Genomic DNA, 20,908 nt, shown 5'->3' on the forward strand with positions numbered 1-20,908 from the left:
AATAGCCAAATAATTAGGGCTTAGTTTTGACCTTTGTTAAAATTTAGGTAAAACACCTATGTGTGATGTCTTAAAGACAATAATTTGCACAGAGCCATTTCAGGAATTTACATGGTCCTCACTGCACATGTATAATAAGAGCATGATGCAGAAGGAGAGGTCACTTCCAAACATTTGATTTTAGCTCAGTCTTGCAATATGGAGGTAGATACATGTTAAATTAAATATTATAATGGTCCTTGGTAAAATAAATTCTCCCCACAGTGCAATCTTTGTTTTTCGGATGGTAATAACCCTGATTTTTTCTAGGGCTAAATTAGTTTGCTAGGGTTGCCATCCCAAAGTACTACAGACTGGGTGGCTTAAGCAACAGAAATTTATTTCCTTACAGTTATGGAAGCTGCAAGTCCAAAATCAAGGTGTCAGCAGTGTTGGTTTCTTCTGAAGGCCTCTCATCTTGGCTTGCAGATAGCCCCCTGTCTTCGCATGGTCTTCCCTCTGTGTATGTCTGTGTCCTAATTGCTTTTTCTTGTAAGGACATATTGGATTAGGGCCCACCTTCATGACCTTATTATACCTTAATCACCTCTTGAAAGACCCTGTCTCCAGATACAGTTGCATTCTGAGGTATTGAGGTTTAGGATTTCAACATAGGAATTTTGAGGGGACACAATTCAGCCCTTAATAGGGGCATAGAATGAATTCTTTGCAAACCAAAGTTTTGGATTACCAATATGTTTAAGATGTGGAACAGTTTATTTAAATGTTTTAAATAAATGTGCCCTTTTCAAAATTTAGTTGTTAGAAATATCTTTTATTTCCTCTTTCACCTGTTTTGATTGTAGAGATGGGGAAGGGTCCATTAAAGACTGATGAAGGTGATAATAATAATAGCAACTAACATTTATCAAATCCTGTGTTATATCCTGGACTCTGGTCTGAGCACCTGATGTTTTTTTGTCTTGGATGTTGGCATGGTCAGCATTAGCAGCGAGTTGGAGCATGCTAGGGGTAGGTTGGCTTTTCTTTGCTTGTCCTTGGGAATCCAGATGTGGATCTTGGCTTTGCGGTCTGGGGCAGGAGTCCCAAGTTTGTACCTTTGCCAAGCAAGATGGGATTCTTTGCAAACCACTATTTCATGAGCTATCTTTGAATTTTCTATATATAGAGGCTTTTTATTTAAACATGGAAAAGTTAAACTATCCATGTAGTATTCTTTGGTGACTTTAAAAATAACTTAAAGGTGTCCCAGATCAAGAAAGTCCTCGTAAAGAATATTTTACACTGAATTCCTCTTTGGCTTCTGGCTTCATACCTGTCGCTTTGTACATGCTCACTAAATAACTATGGAATGAATGAATAGATTTTAGTTAAAGCAAAAGGGAGAAATACAGAGTGTCAGTGCCCTTTTCAGAAGCTCATATTTACATTGTCAAAACAGTTGCATTGTCTTCTCTGCCCTAGCACATTTTATTATCTTCCAGCTAATACAGTATATTTCAGATATTAATTATAAACAAAAGAACTAACCAGTTGACCCCTTAATAGTTTAGTCTCCCCACATGTTTGAGGTTTGGAAAAAATAGAGCAGTAGTTTAGCCTGGATGTATAGAAACTCCTATCTCTCTATAAGATTTCATGGATAAGAGGTTGTTCTTTGGAAGGTCCACGTGGCCAATAGATAGCTGGGTATGATTTTGCCTCAGCAGCTCATCATGTTGCTTTAATGCTCTGCCAGATAGGGCTATGCTTGGACCTATGGGTCTTGTTAAAAATGTTTCTTTATAGGGATGGGGCACCTGGGTGGCTCAGTCAGTTAAGCGTCTGCCTTCAGCTCAGGTCATGATCCCAGGGTCCTGGATTCGAGTCCCGTGTCAGGCTCCCTGTTCAGCGGGGCGTCTGCTTCTCCCTCTGCCTGCCACTCCCCCTGCTTGTGCTCTCTTTCTCTCTCTCTGTCAAATAAATAGAATCTTATAAAAAGATGTTTCTTTAGAGTGAAATTGCAAATATCTTTAGATAAAACTTCCAGGATATTTGAGAAAAGTCTGAGAACTAAGTCCTCAGTATCTACAATTTTCTTTTGAAAAAGACTTGACATACATGTATACACTTGTGTTGTTTGATTAGTGTCAATTTGTGCTTCCAAAAAATGGAATAATTTACAGCCTTTGGAAACTAATGCCCGTTCTTGGCAGAATTCTACTTCTCTGTATTCATAATAGTGCTATTAATTACCTTACTGCTTTGCTGCTGACTTTTAGATATAGTTTATATTTTTCTTTTTCTTAATTTAACTTACTAAAATGGGTAGGGAGTTTCAGATGTGGTATGAAGGGATACAGTTTTCATTACATTATGAGTAGTACTGCCAGCTTGTTAACGCTGTTCAGATTTTTAGAATTAAAGCAAATTCCTTAAATTAGAGATAAATTATAAATAATTGAATTCAATACTATAATTACTAAGCATAAATAAATGCTTTTGGGCCTCAGGTCATTTTTTCTCATTTTTTCCCTCATTTCTATCTGAATTTGTGCAGTTTTCAGAGTGTTTTGTCATTAGTGACTTTTTGAGTTTCGTATCCATTGAAATGGAATTTCACCACTTGAAACATTTCTGAAATTTTTAAATGTGTCTTAATATGAATGAAACATCTAAGGGTATCCAAAGGTGATGCAATGGAATGTGACTGAGTTGAAATCAGACATATGAATCAGACCTTTGTTGTATATTTGTGTCTTGATTTAGGTTGGTTGAAGACTTTTGATGACTACTTTAGAGAGATGACTCAGTATATTTTTAATAACATGGTCATCAAGCTGAAAGAAGACTCACGGAGAAAATTTATGTGGTCTGAGATTTCTTACCTTTCAAAGTGGTGGGATACTATAGATAAGCTGAAGAAGGATGCTGTTAAAAGGTTTGTTTTAAAACTGTTTTTTTGTTTGTTTTTTTGTTTTTGCAATTTGGTAATATTAAACATTAATTATACAGTGAAACAAGACTTGAATTTTTAGAAGGTAAAAATTCTTAGCCTTATATCTGAAACTAAAATATTTCTTCACATCCTTTATTCCCTGATTCTAGTTCATCTCTGAAAAAGTGACTTGAAACTTTTCTGTTGAAGTCCTTATGTTCCAACTTTGTCCCGGAGATTGAATTATTAGGTCAAAGGGGCTTAATATTTTAAATGGTTTTTGAAGCATATAATCAAAGTGACCCTTGGAAAGATTGTTTCAGAGTATTCTTCTATCTTCCATATAGAATTGTACCAATGTCTCTGCCTAGTTGGCCACCAGTATAATTTTTTTCTAAAACTTTGACCGATTCGATGGTTGAAATATTTTAATTTGGATTTTTGATTACTGATAATGTTGCATATTTTCTCAGTGTGGTATGATGAGAGAATCTGTTCCCTATGTGTCCCTCCCTTCTGCTCCCAAGAGTTTAAGGATTATCATAGCATGAATTGCTTTCTTTTATTTATTTAATATCACACATATAGCACTTCCTGTTTTAATGCCTGTTCTGAGCACTTCACAAATGATAACTGATAATCCTCGCAGCAGTCCTGTGAAGTAGGTACAATGACTGTCCTCGTTTTACAGATAAAGACACTGGTTGTCCGGGGTCACCCAGCTGGGACGCGCCTCGCTGGCGTGCCATCCGGGGCCGCCTGTCCAGCCCCACAGGCTCTTCCCTCCCATGCTGTGCTCTGCTGCTGCCCTAAGATGTAAATTGTCTGGTTTTTTTCCTACTTATTTGAAGTGCCATCTTTGTTGTATTTAAATATGCATTGATTTCTGGGTTTTCTGACCTCTTTCATGGACTTTTCTGCTTGACTCTGATTGCCGTGGCTTTAAGATCTGTTTCATTAATGGGCAATTTAAATCTCCCTTTGTCTTTCTTTGCTGAAAAATTCTTTTAATGAGTGACCACTTAATTTTCCCAAGGAGCTTTAGAATTAATTTGTTAAATTCTTCCTACCGTATCAAAAAAGAAAAGGATTTTGATGGAAATTGACACAAACTAATTTAAAGATAATTTGGAGGGATTTGGTTTTCCATCATTATCCATCAGACTTTTTTTTTTCCTTGATAGGGCACAGCATTCAAAAACTTTGCTAGTGATACACACACACACGCACGCACACACACAGAAGAGATGGGAACCTAATAAAGATGCTGGTAGAGATTTATGTATGTTAGGTGGTTAGAAATAACATAAATGCTACAATAAAAGACCTGAAGTTTATACTTGTAGACGTGGATGTCAGAAAGAGTACAGATTTTGAGTTAGTGCAAAATGGTAGAAAGTGGGTTATCTGAAATCTGACAGGAAGTTTTTTGGCATATGTGGATGATTGTGAACACAGACAGTGAATTGAAGTAACTGGTAGACCTTGGAGGGTGTGTGTGTGTGTGTGTGTGTGTGTGTGTGTGTGTCTTGTGTATCCCTATGTGGCTGGGTTCCACTGGGTGCAGTTTTCTGCCTTCTTCACTTCTGTTTCTCAGGGACAAAATTTCACTTAAGCAATACAAAATTTGCTCCCTGATATAATCATTCACTTTGGAATAAATTTTTTTGAAACAAGCATTTATAGCAGAAATGACTATACCTATTTTTTTTTGCCACTGTTCCCCTGTCAGCTCCCTTTTATTTTTAGGGATTTTATTACTTTTTAAATTTAGTACATAAGGGTCTGTGCCCGATCTTTGCTTACTAGCTCATTCGGTCATGCATTCTGCAACTGCCCCAATGGATATCTCCAATGGGGCAAGAGCGACAAGGTTTGGACACTCATGAGCTGAGTATTTCTTTTTCTTGATCATAAATTCTAACTCTCACCACTGACAAATAATTATCTTTTCTCCTTTTAATAACTAAAATTACTATAACTACCACTCACTTGTAGTTTGTTTGGATTTGCCTGATCTCTGTGCCCTTTTTACATTAGAGGGAATTCATTTAGAACAGTAGTTCAAATGGTTAGGCCCTGGAATGAGGCTACCTGGGTTCAAATTCTGGCAACTCCCATCTATTGTGTGAACTTTGGGCAAATTATCTAACCTCTCTGTGTCTCATTTTCTTTGTCTAGTGAGGATAATATTGGGACCTTTTTATTTGGTTTTTATGAAGATTGAATGAATACAAATAAATGCTTAGCCCAATGCCTGGCATATTTTAAGTCCTTAATAAATATTAAAAGCTCTTGTTATTTTAGTTTTTGTCACTTTGAGTCTTTCTCTTGGACACTCAGTGTAGAACTTTAGTTCCGAAGTCATCCTTTCTTTTTTTCTTTTAATAAAAGAATTTAACTGTAAAATATATGCTTTCTTTCTTAAAAAAGCTTTTTAATGTATTGCTTCAGTGAATATAACCTTCCCCTCCACTTCCCCGCTCAGACATTTTTAGGATTTTTAAAATTTTATCCATGAAATTCTAAATTTTGACCGTGTATCTAGGTATAACTTATTATTAAACTTTCCATCTGTCAATTCAAACATATCTTCGGCTTATGTGTTCTGCCCTTACTATATACTGTTTTTATTTTCTCTGGGGATTAAATTTTCTAGTTATTGAGTCTCACTTTTCCACATGCATTTTTGATTTCTTTGTTACATTTACTGTGTTTGGGAGATTTTTCTTAAGGGTTTTAAAGATTTTCTTAAAGATTTTTCTTAAGGGTTCTTTTTTTCCCCCACTTCAGATTCAGTTCTTTGAGGGTATGAAACATGTTCTTTTCTGGCTTTGGTTTTAACTGTTTTTGTTTGCTTGTTTGTTTTTTACCCCTCAGTTCTGCATTCTTTATATGGTACCCTGTAAGTCCAAGTATTTTTGTCCTTTTTATTCATCCTTGAACAATAACAGATGTATATACACCTAGAATTTGTCCCAAAACAGAGAGTGTAACTGGCCTCAATTCCTTCCTGTTCTGACTAAATACTTTGTTTCCTTGTTGTGGGTGTTAGTTCATATTGACTGGCCAGCGTCCATTCCCCCTGGTTTCCTTTTGGGAAATGGCCTCTCACACATGTCAGATCCTCCATCTTCCTGCCTCAGGTCAGACAGGCCAGCTATGACCTGAGCTCGGCTAATCAGTGTATTACTGCCCAGCATTCTGAGTCGTTAGAAAGTGAAACGAGGGTGGACAAAAGGAAGCAAGGGAGGCAGACGTAGAGGGAAGGTTGCAGGTCATCCCTCACAGCCCTGGTGCGTTCATAAGACTCTTCCTGTCCTGGGACATGGTCCCTGTGATCCCTGTAGCATGTCCTCTCATTTTCTTCCAGCCCTTCGTTAAGCTTGGACTTGTAGTCCTCAGTTTTGTGTGTCCAGGAGAGTCTCCCAGTGCATTTCCTCTCTGGAGTCGGCAGGTGTTGTTGGCAAACAAGAAAGCTAGCTGATCTATTCCCCCTCAGATCCTTTGTTGGAGAGCTGGATTCTGAAAGATTGCATGAGCATCAGGGACCCAGCAGCTGGAGAATATGTCCCTGTCATGAAAAGGACGAGGGGAAGAGAGTAGCTGTGGCTGTGGGAAGATGGGGAGATTTATGAAGTGTTTGTTCTCTGCTGGGTGAAGCTGCGGAGGCCAGGATTAGCTTTCTCCATTCAGCTTTCTCTTTTGTGACGTGTAAGCCAAGTAAGAGCTTTGGCCTGTCTGAAGGTCCTGCTTCACAAGAGTATAGGAGACTAGAGTCCAGCTACCTCCGAAGGAAAGTGGGCTTGCTGCCTGCTGCTTTTCGTAAGGTGAAGCCATGCTTGTTTCCTCCCAGGATGGCTGCATTAGGGAGCTACCCTCTGCAGCAGTAGGGACCTTGGGGTTGAGAGGCTTCTCTGTAGGATGAGCTCTCAAAGAGCCCTCAGGTTGAAGTATGGAGATAGTGATTAGTGTCTGTCCCAAGATACAGCTTTGCTTCAGTCCTTGGCCCTCCAAATTAGGGGCTGTTGCCCAAATCTCTCAGAGTCCTTTCTCTTTATGATTTGAGACTCCGTGTTGATTCTTCTTGTAGGATGATGGCAAGTTAGTACTTGAATTATTTTAGTTTCATCTATGTAGTATCTGTCAGAACCACCGCCAATTTTATAGCATGAGGATAGTCCCCTTCTCCTTATTCTAGCTGGGTGCATATCTCTCTCTCTTTTTCTGCTCTGTTGGCCATTTTACTTACGTTGAGCTGTATGAAATTGCCGGTATTTCACCATTTTTGATGTACAAAAATAGCAATTTCATGGGATTCAACCTAAGATTAAGGATAGAAAATGGTAAGATGTGGTAAGGAGTGGGAATACAAATGAGAATCTAATGCTCAATTCATTGTCTTAAACTTCTTTTGACAGATGCTCTTTTGGCAGTGGGAAATATTCTGGAATATAGGCCTGATCTTGATGATACCATTTTGCTTGAAGAAAATATTGTTTTTGTTTGTTTGTTCTTTTTGTTTTGTTTTGTTTTAAGATTTTATATTTATTTGAGGGAGAGATAGAGCACAAATGGAGGGGCAGAGGGAGAGGGACAAGCAGACCCCTCTGCTGAGTGGGGAGCCTGACAAGCTCAATCCCAGAACCCTGAGATCATGACCTGAACCAAAGTCAGACGCTTAACTGATTGAGCCACCTAGGAGTCCCAAAGAAAACATTGTTTTTTATAGCAAAGTTAAGGCAAATGAGTTTTGTTTCTGGTCAAGCTTTGTCAGAGTTTTCTCCCTTCTTGGCATCATCATACACTTTTATTCACTTATTACATTTATCTGTGGAATTAGGGTCATAGCATTTTTTCCCCTACTTACTTAAACATAACATTCTTAGTATTTCTTGCCTAAATGTATGTTTTGGGGAAAAATTAATAGATGTACAGGTGTGCTTTCAGTATTTAAAATTCTGAGCTTGTACTAAGTGGTGTTAACTGATAGAATTTTTTTGACTGCTAGTATAATGCTTATGCAGTGGCTTATTTTTTCCTTTTTGAAGATGAGTCTATGGATTCTATGTCTGTACCTAAATTTGCAAGCTATCTATTGCAGAACAGAACCTGTTAATTCCAGCAGAGTTCCATGTAAGCTTTTATTGTCCCTGAAGAATACCAATTGATTGTGGGAACTTAACAGAAACATAACTCAAATGATCCCCATAATCTATTCTAGCAGTGACTTGTTTGATTCTCACCCCCTGTGGCAGCAGTCTTCAGCTCTATAAGCTTTTAAAAATGAGAATCTAGTTAACTAAAGGGAGATCCATGCAAACAACATCTAGCCTTTTGTGTGTGTGTGTGTGTGTGTGTGTGTGTGTGATTCAAAGTAATTTAATCAATTATAGTCATGGTGCCTACTTGTAACACATATCCAGTGGATTTAAAAGAAACTTCCTCCCATTAAATAATCAACACATTTTCTGTCTAGGCTTGTTTTATTTTTGAAAATGACTAGGATGTTAACATTCTTTTTACTTTTTAGGCTTCATATTTGAATATTCTTCAGCTAAATGCAGTTAAATACTGCATGATGTTTATAATACATCAAAATGTGAATCCTTATTCAGAATCAAGCAGCTGAAACATTAACCTTAGCATTTCTTTTGACTAGCACCCAGCATATTACATACTTATTTTTTTCCCTCTGGGCACTGAGACACTGAAACAGTTTTTACGGTGCATGTGCTCTTGCTGTTGAGACTGGTGTTCAGTGAAGAAGCTTAATGAGTTGTTGGAACCTAGAACAGTTTGTGTTCACCGAAGTCTTGACCAGCTTCTGTGTGGACATTTTGGTATGGAATAAGGCTTCATATGTGTGTGGGGAGGAAAGGTATCATCAGTGAATGGTTATTGAAGTGATGGTTAATGAAAATATTTTATCTTCAACACATTGCTGGGTTTCATTGCTTTGCCAAGAATGCACGATCTTTTTTTTTTTTTTTTTTAAGATTATTTGTTTGAGAGAGAGTGCATGCATGAGAGAGAGAGCACTAGCTGGAAGGGGGAAGGGGCAGAAGGAGAGGGAGAAGCAGGCTCCCCGTTGAGCAGGGAGCCCAATGTGGGACTTGATCCCAGGACCCCAGGATCATGACTGAGCTGAAGGCAGATGTTTAACAGACTGAGCCACTCAGGTGCCCCAAGAATGGAAAATTTCTAATCTGTCATTCTCTTACATCTTTTTTCCTAGGTTTATATTTAAGTGAACCTTGTACCCTATTTTCTTAACTATCTGTTTGCTTATTGAAATCAGAGAAATGGGGGCACCTGGGTGGCTCAGTTCGTTAAGCGGCTGCCTTCGGCTCAGGTCATGATCCTGGGGTCCTGGGATCGAGCCCCACGTCGGGCTCCCTGCTCAGTGGAGAGCCTGCTTCTCCCTCTCCCTCTGCCTGCCACTCTGCCTACTTGTGCTCTCTCTCTATCTCTCTGTCAAATAAATAAATGAAATCTTAAAAAAAAAAAAAAAGAAATCAGAGAAATGGTTGAGATCACTTTCTTAAATAATACAAATCCAAACTTATTGATGTGCATTTCAGGTTTCACTATAAAAATGTACTTTTAAAGTTCTCATACAGGTTAATTTATTATACATTTTATACAGGTCAAATTTTACGGTACTTGACCGAAGGCTGCTGTGAAATTTGCAGAGCAATAAGAAGTTACAGTGTGTCTTGTGATGTTCAGAGCAAATTGCAGATTTGGGTTGAGTTTAGAGGCTAAAGATACATAGCATTTAATCAAAGGAATCAAAGCAATTCGCCGGTGTCTAAAATGATCTTAGTTCTCATAGTTGAAGCAGCAGCATATGTGTATTTGAAGATGTATTTCACCCCACTTCCTCCACTCCCAGTTTATTTCCAATGAGGCAGCTTTGTGCAGCTGCCACCCCTCAGCCACTCCGGCTGCTGGCTTCTGTCTACCTCACGGATACTGGCACAAGCCACGAGGGGCTTCTCAGCTGCTCCATCCACTGGATGTTGGCGCCGTCCCCCTGAAGGCTTTCTTTGCAGCGTCAACACTGACCACTTCACTGTCCTTGAAATTCTTTCTTTCTTGTCTTCTCTGACCCAGAGCTGTTTGTCTCCTGTTTCTCTTCCTGCCTTGCTGAGCATGCCTTTTTCATCCCCTCAGTTTCCTCCTCTGCTCACTTCCTCCATGTCCCTTTCTCGCCTGTGGGGTCGTACCCCTTGCTTCTCCTCTTCATCCTGCAGGCTCATCCACACTGTTACTTTAATTACTAGGTGTTTGGGCTGCTTCCAGATCTAGAGTGCCAACCTCAACTTCTTTTTTCCCTATTTAATGACAATAGTTACAGCTAACACTTCCTGAGTGCTTAACGTATACCAGGCATGTTGTAAGCACTTACATGTATTTATCCAGTCAGTCCTATAGCTTTCTTAGGAGTTAAGATGAGTTGAGTTTCCTTATGAGGAAACTGAGGCAGGGGTGTAAAGGAACGCACCTAAGATTCTCCAGCTAGTGAATAGGTCATGAAGACCAGAGCCAGGCAGCCTGGCCCCAGAATCAGTGCTGTTAAGTATTGTGTGCTCTGCCTTTTCCATCTGCCATTCAGGCCAAATCCAGTTAGTCCCCTAAGCCTTGTCACTTACTCCTCTTTAGTATTTCTGTGCTCTGGACCCCAGTTCCAGGCCCATTACTCTGTGTTTCCTGCTATTATGAAAACCTCCAGCTGGTCTTCCTGTGTCTAGCTCTGTCTCTTCCAGGTGTCCTCCATTTCTCCCACAGAGTTAGGTTTCTAATGTATCATTCTGTCCATGTCACTTCTTGACTTTAAAACACTTCAGTGATGCTTCAGTGTCAAAAGGTACAGACCCATCTCTTGTCTGGCACACACTGGCTCTTGCTCTGATTCCTCCCTACTTGTCCATCCTTCCCTCTGATCACTTCCTGCCTCACAGTCTATTCTTAGCCCTGCTGAGCTGCGTGGGTGTCCTCAGACACATGTTATTTCTTGTTTAGGAATTTGCCCATGAGTTGAGCTTAGAATTTTTTTTTTCCTTTTGTGCAATGGATAATCTCAGTCTTATTCATTTTTCAAGACTCAGCTGAAATATTACCTTTTTTCTGAAGCCTTCCCTTATTTACTCCATCATTCATTCAACAAATACTGTGCTAGACTCCGGGGATACAGGAGATGAGGAAGACAGACCTGATAGTAGCAAAAGAAACAGTCAACAAAACCAAAAGACAACCAACAGAATGGGAAAAGATATTTGCAAATGACATATCAGATAAAGGGCTAGTATCCAAAATGTATAAAGAACTTATCAAACTCAACACCCAAAGAACAAATGATCCAGTCAAGAAATGGGCAGAAGACATGAACAGACATTTTTCCAAGGAAGATATCCAGATGGCCAACAGACACATGAAAAAATGCTCAACATTGCTTGGCAGCAGGGAAATCCAAATCAAAACCTCAATGAGATACCACCTCACACCAGTCAGAATGGCTAAAATTAACAAGTCAGGAAATGACAGATGTTGGCAGGGATGCGGAGAAAGGGGAACCCTCCTACACTGTTGGTGGGAATGCAAGCTGGTGCAGCCACTCTGGAAAACAGTATGGAGGTTCCTCAAAAAGTTGAAAATAGAGCTGCCTTATGACCCAGCAATTGCACTGTTGGGTATTTACCCCAAAGATACGAATGTAGGGATCCAAAGGGGTACGTGCACCCCAGTGTTTATAGCAGCAGTGTCCACAATAGCCAAACTGTGGCAAGAGCCAAGATGTCCATCGACAGATGAATGGATAAAGAAGTGGTGTATATATATACAATAGAATATTATGCAGCCATCAAAAGGAATGAGATCTTGCCATTCGCAATGACGTGGATGGAACTGGAGGGTATTATGCTAAGCGAAATAAGTCAATCAGAGAAAGATAATTATATGATCTCACTGATATGAGGAATTCTTAATCTCAGGAAACAAACTGAGGGTTGCTGGAGTAGTGGGGGGTGGGAGGGATGGAGTGGCTGGGTGATAGACATTGGGGATGTATGTGCTATGGTGAGTGCTGTGAATTGTGTAAGACTGTTGAATCACAGAGCTGTACCTCTAACAAATAATACATTGTATGTTTAAAAAAAAAAAAAAAAAAGCAGGAAGGGAAAAATGAAGGGGGGAAACCTTAGGGGGAGATGAACCATGAGAGACTATGGACTCTGAGAAACAAACTGAGGGTTCTAGAGGGGAGGGGGGTGGGGGGATGTGTTAGCCTGGTGATGGGTATTAAAGAGGGCACGTACTAAATGGAGCACCGGGTGTTACATGCAAACAATGAATCATGGAACACTACATCAAAAACTAATGATGTAATTTTGGTGATTAACATAACATAATAAAATAAAAAATAAAAATAAATAAAATAATAAAATAAGGGAAAAAAACTTAGTATCACAATAAAGTGTTTGCTTCTATGGAAGCAAGAAGGGTGTCTTGGGAGGCTTCCTGAAGCAGGTGGTATTCAGGCTGAAACCTGAAAGGGGTTATAATTAGCCAGTTACGTAGGGGGTGGGGAAGGAATTCCAGGTTATGAGAGCAGAATTGTGATTATGGGCCAGGGATTATTAGCAAGAGCTTGGCATGTTCAAACACCCAGAAGAAGTTTATGAGGCTTCAGCAGTGAGGAGGAAGGTGTGTGTGCTCGGGCTGGTTAATGTCTGGTCATCAAGGAGATGCAGATTATAACTACTACAAGATTCTATCCCAAACCCTTTAGAATAGCTACAATCAAAAAGCCTGACAACACCAAGAGTTGACAAGAATGTGCAGCAACTGGAACTCTCATATTGCTAGTGGGGATATAAAATGGGACAATTGCTTTCTGAAAAGCCACCAAAGTTTTCCAAAGTAACACATACATAATGAGACCTAGGAGCCCCCTGCTAGGAATTTACCTAAGAGAAATAAAAACATGCTCACAAAAAGACTTGTTTAGACATTTTCATGGTGATTTCACACTGGAAACAGTTCAAATGTCCATCAGCAAGATAATAGATGAAAAAAGGCATATTCGTGCAGTGGAATTACTGCTCAGCAGTGAAAAAGAATGAATTACTGAAATACATGGTAAGATGGATGAATCTAATAAACGTGTTAAGCAAAAAAAGCCTGACAGAATAATAAATATTGTGTAATTTTACTTGATGAAGTCTAAGAGTAGCTAAACCTATCTATTATGATAGAAATGAAGTAAGAATGTCTTTCTTTTTGGAGCAATTGAGGTGGGAGATAATTGGAAAGGGGCATGAAGGAACTCTCTGAGTTAATGGAAATAGTCCATATCTTGTTTTTGGTGGTGATTATAGGGGTATAAACACTTGTCAAAACTGATCAAACCAAACACACGTGTATTGTGTGTTGATATCTCAAAAGCCCTTTAAATACAGTACAGCCATAAACATGATGATAGGTCTGTTTATTAACATGGAAAGGTGTGCACTGGTATAGTATTAAGTAAAAGAAGTTGGTCAAAAACTGTGCCTACCATAACCCCTTATGCATTTATAGCAAGATAGTGAATAAATTTTTGAATTTTATTCTTTAATCTCATATATATTTTGATTCATTATGAATGAGCATTTTATTAATTTGTTTTGGAAAATGATAGAGTGAAGTAATATTCACTATACAGTGAAATATTTAAAGACGATCCTCTTTTTTTTTGTTTTCTTTTTTCTTTTTTTTTTAAAGATTTTATTTATTTATTTGAGACAGATTTCATTCTTTTTTATGGCTAATATTCCATTATGTATATATATACATATATATATGACGGCTTTATCCATTAGTCAATGGACATTTAGGGTCTTTCCATAATTTGGCTGTTGTTGATAATAGTGCTGTAAACTTTGGGGTACATGTATCCCTTTGAATTAGTATTTTTGTATCCTTTGGGTAAATGCCTAGTGCAGTGCTGGGTTGTAGGGTAGTCCTATTTTTAACTTTTTGAGGATACTCCATACTGTTATGCAAACTGCACCAGTTTGCATAAAGAATATCCTCTTATTAAAACTTAACAGAAATGGGGGTCCTTGGGTGGCTCAGTCAGTTAAGCATCTGCCTTCGCCTCGGGTCATGATCCCAGGGTCCTGGGCCCGTGTCAGGCTTCCTGCTCAGTGGGGAGTCTGCTTCTCCCTCTCCCTCTCCCTCTTCCCCCGCTCATGCTCTCTACCCCCCTTCTCTCTCTCTTGCTCACATCAATAAAATCTTAAAAAAAAAAAGATTAATTGAGCCATCTAATATTGGAAATATTCTTAAATAACATTTCATGATTATTTTATGCTATAGCTATGTTAGTTTTCAATGTTTAGGAGAAATCGGTATAATATTTATAGTTTAGAAAAAATTTTTCATTTAATTAATGTGTTAATGTAAGTCCCAAGTGTATAAAGGGTACACAGTGAAAGGTAAGAGATGAACCACTCTTGTCTCTTTGCCATCTAGTTCTTCCCACAGAATGCAGCTGCTGTGAACTCTATTATAGATATACAGGAAAACCTATGTACATATACCTGTGTGCAAATACATGTTTATTATGCAAATGATAGCATGGCACGCACATTGTGCTGATCTTTTTCTGAATGAGTCTTTTTTTATTGTAAAATATTCATAACGTAAAACTTAGCATCTTACTGATTTTATTTGTACCATTTGATTGCATTAAGTACATTCACATTGCTGTGCAGTCATAACTATCATCTGTCTCTAGAACTTTTTCATGATCTCAAACTGTAACCGTACGTGTAACACAATAACTTGCCACTCACCTTCCCCGTCCTGCCTCTGGCATCACCATTCTACTTTCTGTTTCTGTAAGTTTGACTACTTTAGGTACCTCATATGAATGGAATAATATGTGTCTCACTTTGATTTCACTTAGCACAAAGTCTTCAGGGTTCATCCATGCTGAAGCATGTATCAGAATTCCCTTCCTTTTTTAAGGCTGAATAATGATATTTTATTGCATGAATATACCACATTTTACTTATCCATTCATCCATCATTGGACATTTGGGTTGTTTCTATCTTTTGGCTATTGTGAATAATACTGCTGTGAACATAGGTGTTCAAATATCTGTTCAAGTCCCAGCTTTTAATTCTTTTGTGTGTATATCCAGAAGTGGAATTGCTGGATATGTAGTAATTCTATGTTTGAATTTTTGCAGGACCCCTCATGTTTTCCACAGCAACTGTACCCCTTTACATTGCCACCCACAATGTTCAATAGCTCTGCATCCTTGACACCTATTTGCTGTTTTTTTTTTTTAATCTAATTTCCATCCTAATGGATATTGTACCATGCTTTTCAATCTTAATATATCTTGGAGAACCTTTCAGGAAAGAAGAGCCCTTCTTTTTAAAGACAGTATAAAAATCTATTTTTTGACTCTTCCCAGTGGGTGACCATGTAGTTTTTTTCTGGTCTTTTGTGAATGCATGGAATGTATCTTTATATTTAGTGTGTATAATGCTTCTGTTTATTTTTATACTTTATTTTTTGACTTAATTTGAATGAACATGTATAAAAGTGTATATGCATTTTACAATTTGATAGTTACTGCCAGAAATGTGTAACAATACCGATTTCCATACATCTTTGACCTCATAGTATGTTACACAACTTTTTGATCTTTCCAATATGATAAATAAAAGTGACATCTTGAAGTTTTAATTTGCATTTCCTTATGAGTGAGGCTAAATTTCTTTTCATTTTTGGGAGGCCATCATTTCTGAAATATATGCTGCATATTCTTTGTTCACTTGTCTTTTGAGTTATTGGTATCCTTTTTAATAGGAACCCTGAGTGTTAAATGGTGAGGAAACTAGGTGTGACTCCTGCCCTCACGGAGCTTACAGTCTATGGAGGGAGAAAGACAGTAAACATATAGTGTGTAATTAAGTTTTGTGATAAATGTTATAAAAGGAAAGTTTTGGGCTTTATGACAGATAACTGTATAGGTGGCTGAGCTTTAGACGAGATGTGGTGGCTAGGAAAGGCTCCAGGTGGATCCACAAGAGCCGGTGAGGCAGGTGTTGGGAGGGAAGAGATGCCAGGCAGAGAGCGCGTGGACAGTGAAATGAAAGGAGTGTGGCTGGAATGAAGTGAGGAAGGAATGATGAGAGAACACATTTGCCATCTGTCCCTCACGTTCTAAATCTTTATATAATTTATTTTAGAAAGAGAGAATGTGTGAGCAGGGGGAGGGGCAGAAGGAGGGGGAGAGAGAGAGAATCTGTAGTAGACTCTGCACTGAGATCAGAGCCTGACCTGGGTCTCGATCTCGCCACCCTGAGATCATGACCTGAGCTGAAACCCAAGTCAGATGCTCAGCCAGCTGTGCCACCCAGGCGCCCCCTCGTGTACTATAGTTTTAAAGACAGGCGCCAACAATATTCAGAAGTATACGATGAATATCCCCAATTAGTATTCTATGAGGGGTCTTAAAACAGGTTTTATTTTTGTTCTCATATATTAGGTACTTCCCATGAAAGGCGTATGAATCAGGCACATGATAAGCAAATGTTTTTAGGCTATTAATTGATTTGTTGGGAGCCTCCATCTTTTGAATTTTCCACGTAACTAAATTTTTATTTAAGAATGAATCCCTGTACATCATCTTATATTATTTCATATTTCCCCAGATGTGTGATTACAAATTCAATTCGTTTTCTCATGTGAAATTAATTTGTGGTTCTTTGAAGCTGGCTAAATGATGCATTTTTTACTACTAAGTTATCTGTAACCATTTCCGCATTAGGGAAAAAAAGCTCTCTGAGTCTATCTTTCTATGTGTGACCAAGTTCCAAATGTGTGATGAGTCTACAGAAGGGAAAAAGTGACACTCAGAGAAAATGATTTGCAGCTTCGTGTGGTCAGCAAGGACATTCTTAAGTGTAAATTCTGCATCTTAGGCAAATTGAGCTGTGACAGATATGCTAAGCCTAATTTTGATCGGTTATTTTGTTAAGCTTATTATACCAAATTCCTAGGCAATGAAATAGTAGAAACAGAAATGTGTAATGCTGTTACCAGTGGTTACAAGTCAGCCATTTGAAAAAGTGAAACAGGAGTGTTGTTAATGTTGAAGTTAATGCCTGGTTTCCTATTTTCTGTATGTCTATATTCTTCTCTTTCCCTCCCTTTCCCTGTCTTTTCACTTTTGTTTCTAGATCTCATGTTTATTAGGAAATACGAGGAAAAGTGTACATGCAAAAATTTTGCCAGAAGCCAGTCTCTTGGCAGAAACGATGAATAGATCCGATGGAGTGGGCATGTCTTTTTCGATTTTGTATTCCTCTGGGCCAGAGAAATAGCTCAGTTTTGCTTGTTGAGCACTAAGTGCATGGACATTGGAAGCACCTGTATTCTAAGTGACTTTTTCTGTAGCTGTAGGTACTTCCCATTGCTTGATTTAAAAAAAAAAAAAAAAAAATCAAAGTCTCAAATATACAGTTGCGGTCTGTCTTAATTTTATTTTCATCATGTTGCTAACAGTGGCAATTTATAAATATATAAATAATATATACTTAATATATAATATATATTTAATATATATTTATTTTATATATTATATATAAATAATATATATACAAATAAAAAAGCCACCTTTTTGTAGGCTACCATAGCCTTTCTATTATTGCTTATAAATATTTTTCTAAGTCTTTCCTGAGGTGGTGTTTCTGTAGACTGGCAGTTCTACTTTTTGTACTTGTTACTAAATGATGAAGATCATTGCTGTGTTTCTCAATCATCAGGTTAATGTTTTCCTCGTGTTTCTTTGGACCTTTTTTGTTTTTCTGTCATTCATGAGATACTTAACTGCATATATTCTAGAATACAGGCATATACATGGGAATTTTGTGCCCTTCTCTCTTCTGCAACTGCTGTGTGTGGGTTTCTGGTTTGGTTTGGTTTTGGTTTTGGGGAGTGTTTTTGCCTAACACAGTGAATATTTAATATAAGACCACACCTTCCTGCCTCTAGGAGTCTTCCAGTTTATCATCTGTTTTTCACCATTCTTATGTATAGACTAGGAAAACCAGGCAGTTTAGTGGAATAGGAGTACTCACCAACCTGATTGTTTGGCCAGGTGTCTAGTCATTGTTATATTGCTTCGTACTTCATATCGTGTTTTTGTTTTTTTTTGTTTTTTTTTTTTTTCCGTTTGGTTTTTCTTCTGCTTGGTTAGAGAAACTATCCTACGAAAAGCTAAAACCTGTGTCCTTTCTGGCCTGCGACTGTGACATTCATGCCTGTTGTGACCTATTCATATAGTTTTTCTTAAAAACCTATATGAGCATGCTCTTTCAAAGTATCAGTCTTTTGGCTTATATGACATAATAACTTGGCTTTCTTACAAGTTTGTTTTAAATCCCTCTGAGTGAAGCTTTTATAAATAAAACTATATCCCATTCTTTTCCAGTAGTGTAATTTGCTATTTTAATCATATAAATATTTAAAAAATTTATTTCTCAGCTTTATATTCTGGCCCACCAATGTGTCCTTTTCTGAGTAAGTCGCAATTACATGGTAGCTTTTTAACTGTAAAAATACCTTTTACCAAGTGGGAGCGTAGGTTGCACCTCATTACTGTTTTCTAGAATGTTTCAGGCTGTTTGCACAGATTTATTCTTTTTATCTTTCACATTTCTTATTGCCTCTATTTCCTTTTATATTTTCCTTCTGCTTGGTCCTTGACTCTCCTTTTGATTGTTTTCTCCTCACCTCCTAGCTTCTCTGTTTCCTCTTTGTTTTAGTCCCTCCAAGCTTAATTTTTCTATCAGCCTCTTTTCTTGAACTTTTCATCTTCGGTTAGCTCCTTTGGGGTGTCTCACCATCCTATCGGACAGCCTTATCCAAATTTATATTTATGATCCCAAAGTGACCTCCCTTCTCACCTCCACTGTGTGTGTCACACTACGGTGCCGTTAGACACCAGGAATTAACACCCAAGACATACGTGCTTTCGTCCTTTGTTCTATTGCCAGTCATTGCCCAATTCCCATGGATGATTTTTCATGAGACACCTCCTTTCTCTCCTTCCTCTTCCATATTTCCTACCACTTTCATATTTTTTAAAAAGATTTTATTTATTTCTCTGAGAGAGAGAGAGCAAGCAAGCAAGCAGGAGCAATGGGAGAGGGGCAGAGGGAGAAGCAGACTCCCCTATGAGCAGGGAGCCCGACACGGTGCTTGATCCCAGGACCCTGAGGTCATGACCTGAGCCGAAGACGGACACTCATCTGACTGAGCCACCCGGGGGCCCCACCACTTTCATATTCTGGGTCGTACCACCTCACACCCAGATTGTTCAGACCCCTTTCCACCTGGCCCCTTTCTGTCCAGTTTATTTTGCATATGTCTGTGAGCTTCATCTAATCTAAAACTTTCTGTCAATACTGACTTTGAGCCGAGAGTCTCGTTCAGTCATTCATCATTTATCTCACAACTGTCAGAGTGCCCCTTACATGCCACACACACTTCTCAGTGCTGGGTGTGGATAAGTGAGCAAAACAGCAGGTGCTAGGGCGCCTGGGTGGCTCAGTCGGTTAAGCGACTGCCTTCGGCTCAGGTCATGATCCTGGAGTCCTGGGATCGAGTCCCGCATCGGGCTCCCTGCTCGGCAGGGAGTCTGCTTCTCCCTCTGATCCTCCCCCCTCTCATGCTCTCTCTATCTCATTCTCTCTCTCAAATAAATAAATAAAAAATTTAAAAACAAAACAAAACAAAAAAACAGCAGGTGCAAGTCCCTGCTCTCTGGGAGCTTACATTCTGCTCTCATGGTGGGTGGGGTTGAGGAGGGAGAGGGAGGAGACATACATGGAAACGGAACAAGGTAATTCTGGTTGGTGATAAATGCTATCGTGTGAGAGTGTGGTAGTATGGTGGGAGAACTGATTTAGGTTGGGTGCTCAGGGAGATTTCTCTGGGCAGGTTTTATTTGGGCTGAGACATGAGGACACCTGGGACCAATCAGTTTGGGAAAAATAGGAGAGAAGAAAATAAGTAGGTAAAAAAGATCGTGGAAAGCATTTTAATGCATGGGAGGCTTTTCCTGCCTTCCCAAAATTGACAAGTCAGTCTTTAAGATAACCATTGCATTCGAATAAGAACTCAATACTGATCACAGACATCTGGGGCATCATGGGGAGGAGGAAGGGATAGACTGTTTACAAATGGACCTGGGGAAATTAGTTAATGTATATAGTAGGTATGATTCTTTGCTCGCTTAGCTGTTTCTTGGAGTCCATTCATGCCTGGGGATAGGGATCATGTAGCAAAATAAAACTGAGATGAGAAATTCCATCATTGGAGTGTTTTTTTTTTTAAATTTTAATTTTTAGACTTCTTAATCTGTAATTTCTATTAACTGTTCAGAAGCAGCAAAGACTTTGTTTTGACCAATTTATTTCTGAAATTTTCCAAAAGATCTCTTTACTGGAGTGCTGAGATAAGGAGCCACGTTTCTATATTGATGGCCAGAGTTTAAATCCCAGATCTGTCCTGACGTCTCAGGCTTCCACGTACTGGTCATAAGACTTAAGAGCTGGGTCTGGGCCAAGGCCTCCAGAGTGTGGCTAAATCTGGCAATCACCAGAAAGATAAGAAAGAGAACTGACTGGAAGCAGTTTGACAGTAAGAATAGGATAAAATAGCCTTGGATTTAGTTGTGTTCTTAAAGAAATGTGGGTTTTTTTTTTGTTTTGTTTTGTTTTTGGAGATTCCCAGTTTGTATATTGTTAAGTTTTTGATTTGGGCCTCTGAGAATCTAAGGTTTGACTGGACATTTGGGGTTTTTTAGGCACTATAATGAGCCATCATAGTGTCCATGTGAAATTATGTTAGTTGGTGATTCCCATGGCAATACAGGATTAAATTAACATTTAAAAATTTTATACAAGGAATTATTCATT

General features: G+C 38.6%; 2 protein-coding genes across 2 annotated transcripts in view; both read left to right on the forward strand.

The window, feature by feature from the left end:
• The window catches only part of LOC135362165 (TBC1 domain family member 22A-like), a gene marked incomplete at its 3' end in the record, with an annotated part of 289,826 nt that overhangs the window by 36,788 nt on the left and 232,130 nt on the right, over positions 1-20,908 (forward strand).
• The window catches only part of LOC135362211 (alpha-mannosidase 2-like), a 165,314-nt gene that overhangs the window by 29,176 nt on the left and 115,230 nt on the right, over positions 1-20,908 (forward strand). Inside the window, exon 5 of the mRNA XM_064575622.1 lies at positions 2,749-2,920. Within this exon, the coding sequence (XP_064431692.1) occupies positions 2,749-2,920 (172 nt within the window). The remainder of the gene's footprint in view (positions 1-2,748; positions 2,921-20,908) is intronic.

This window comes from Mirounga angustirostris, unplaced genomic scaffold (genome assembly GCF_029215605.1).
Source record: "Mirounga angustirostris isolate CCGP_5_RB_7025 unplaced genomic scaffold, mMirAng1.0.hap1 SCAF_12, whole genome shotgun sequence".
In the NCBI taxonomy this organism is placed as follows: Eukaryota; Metazoa; Chordata; class Mammalia; order Carnivora; family Phocidae; genus Mirounga; species Mirounga angustirostris.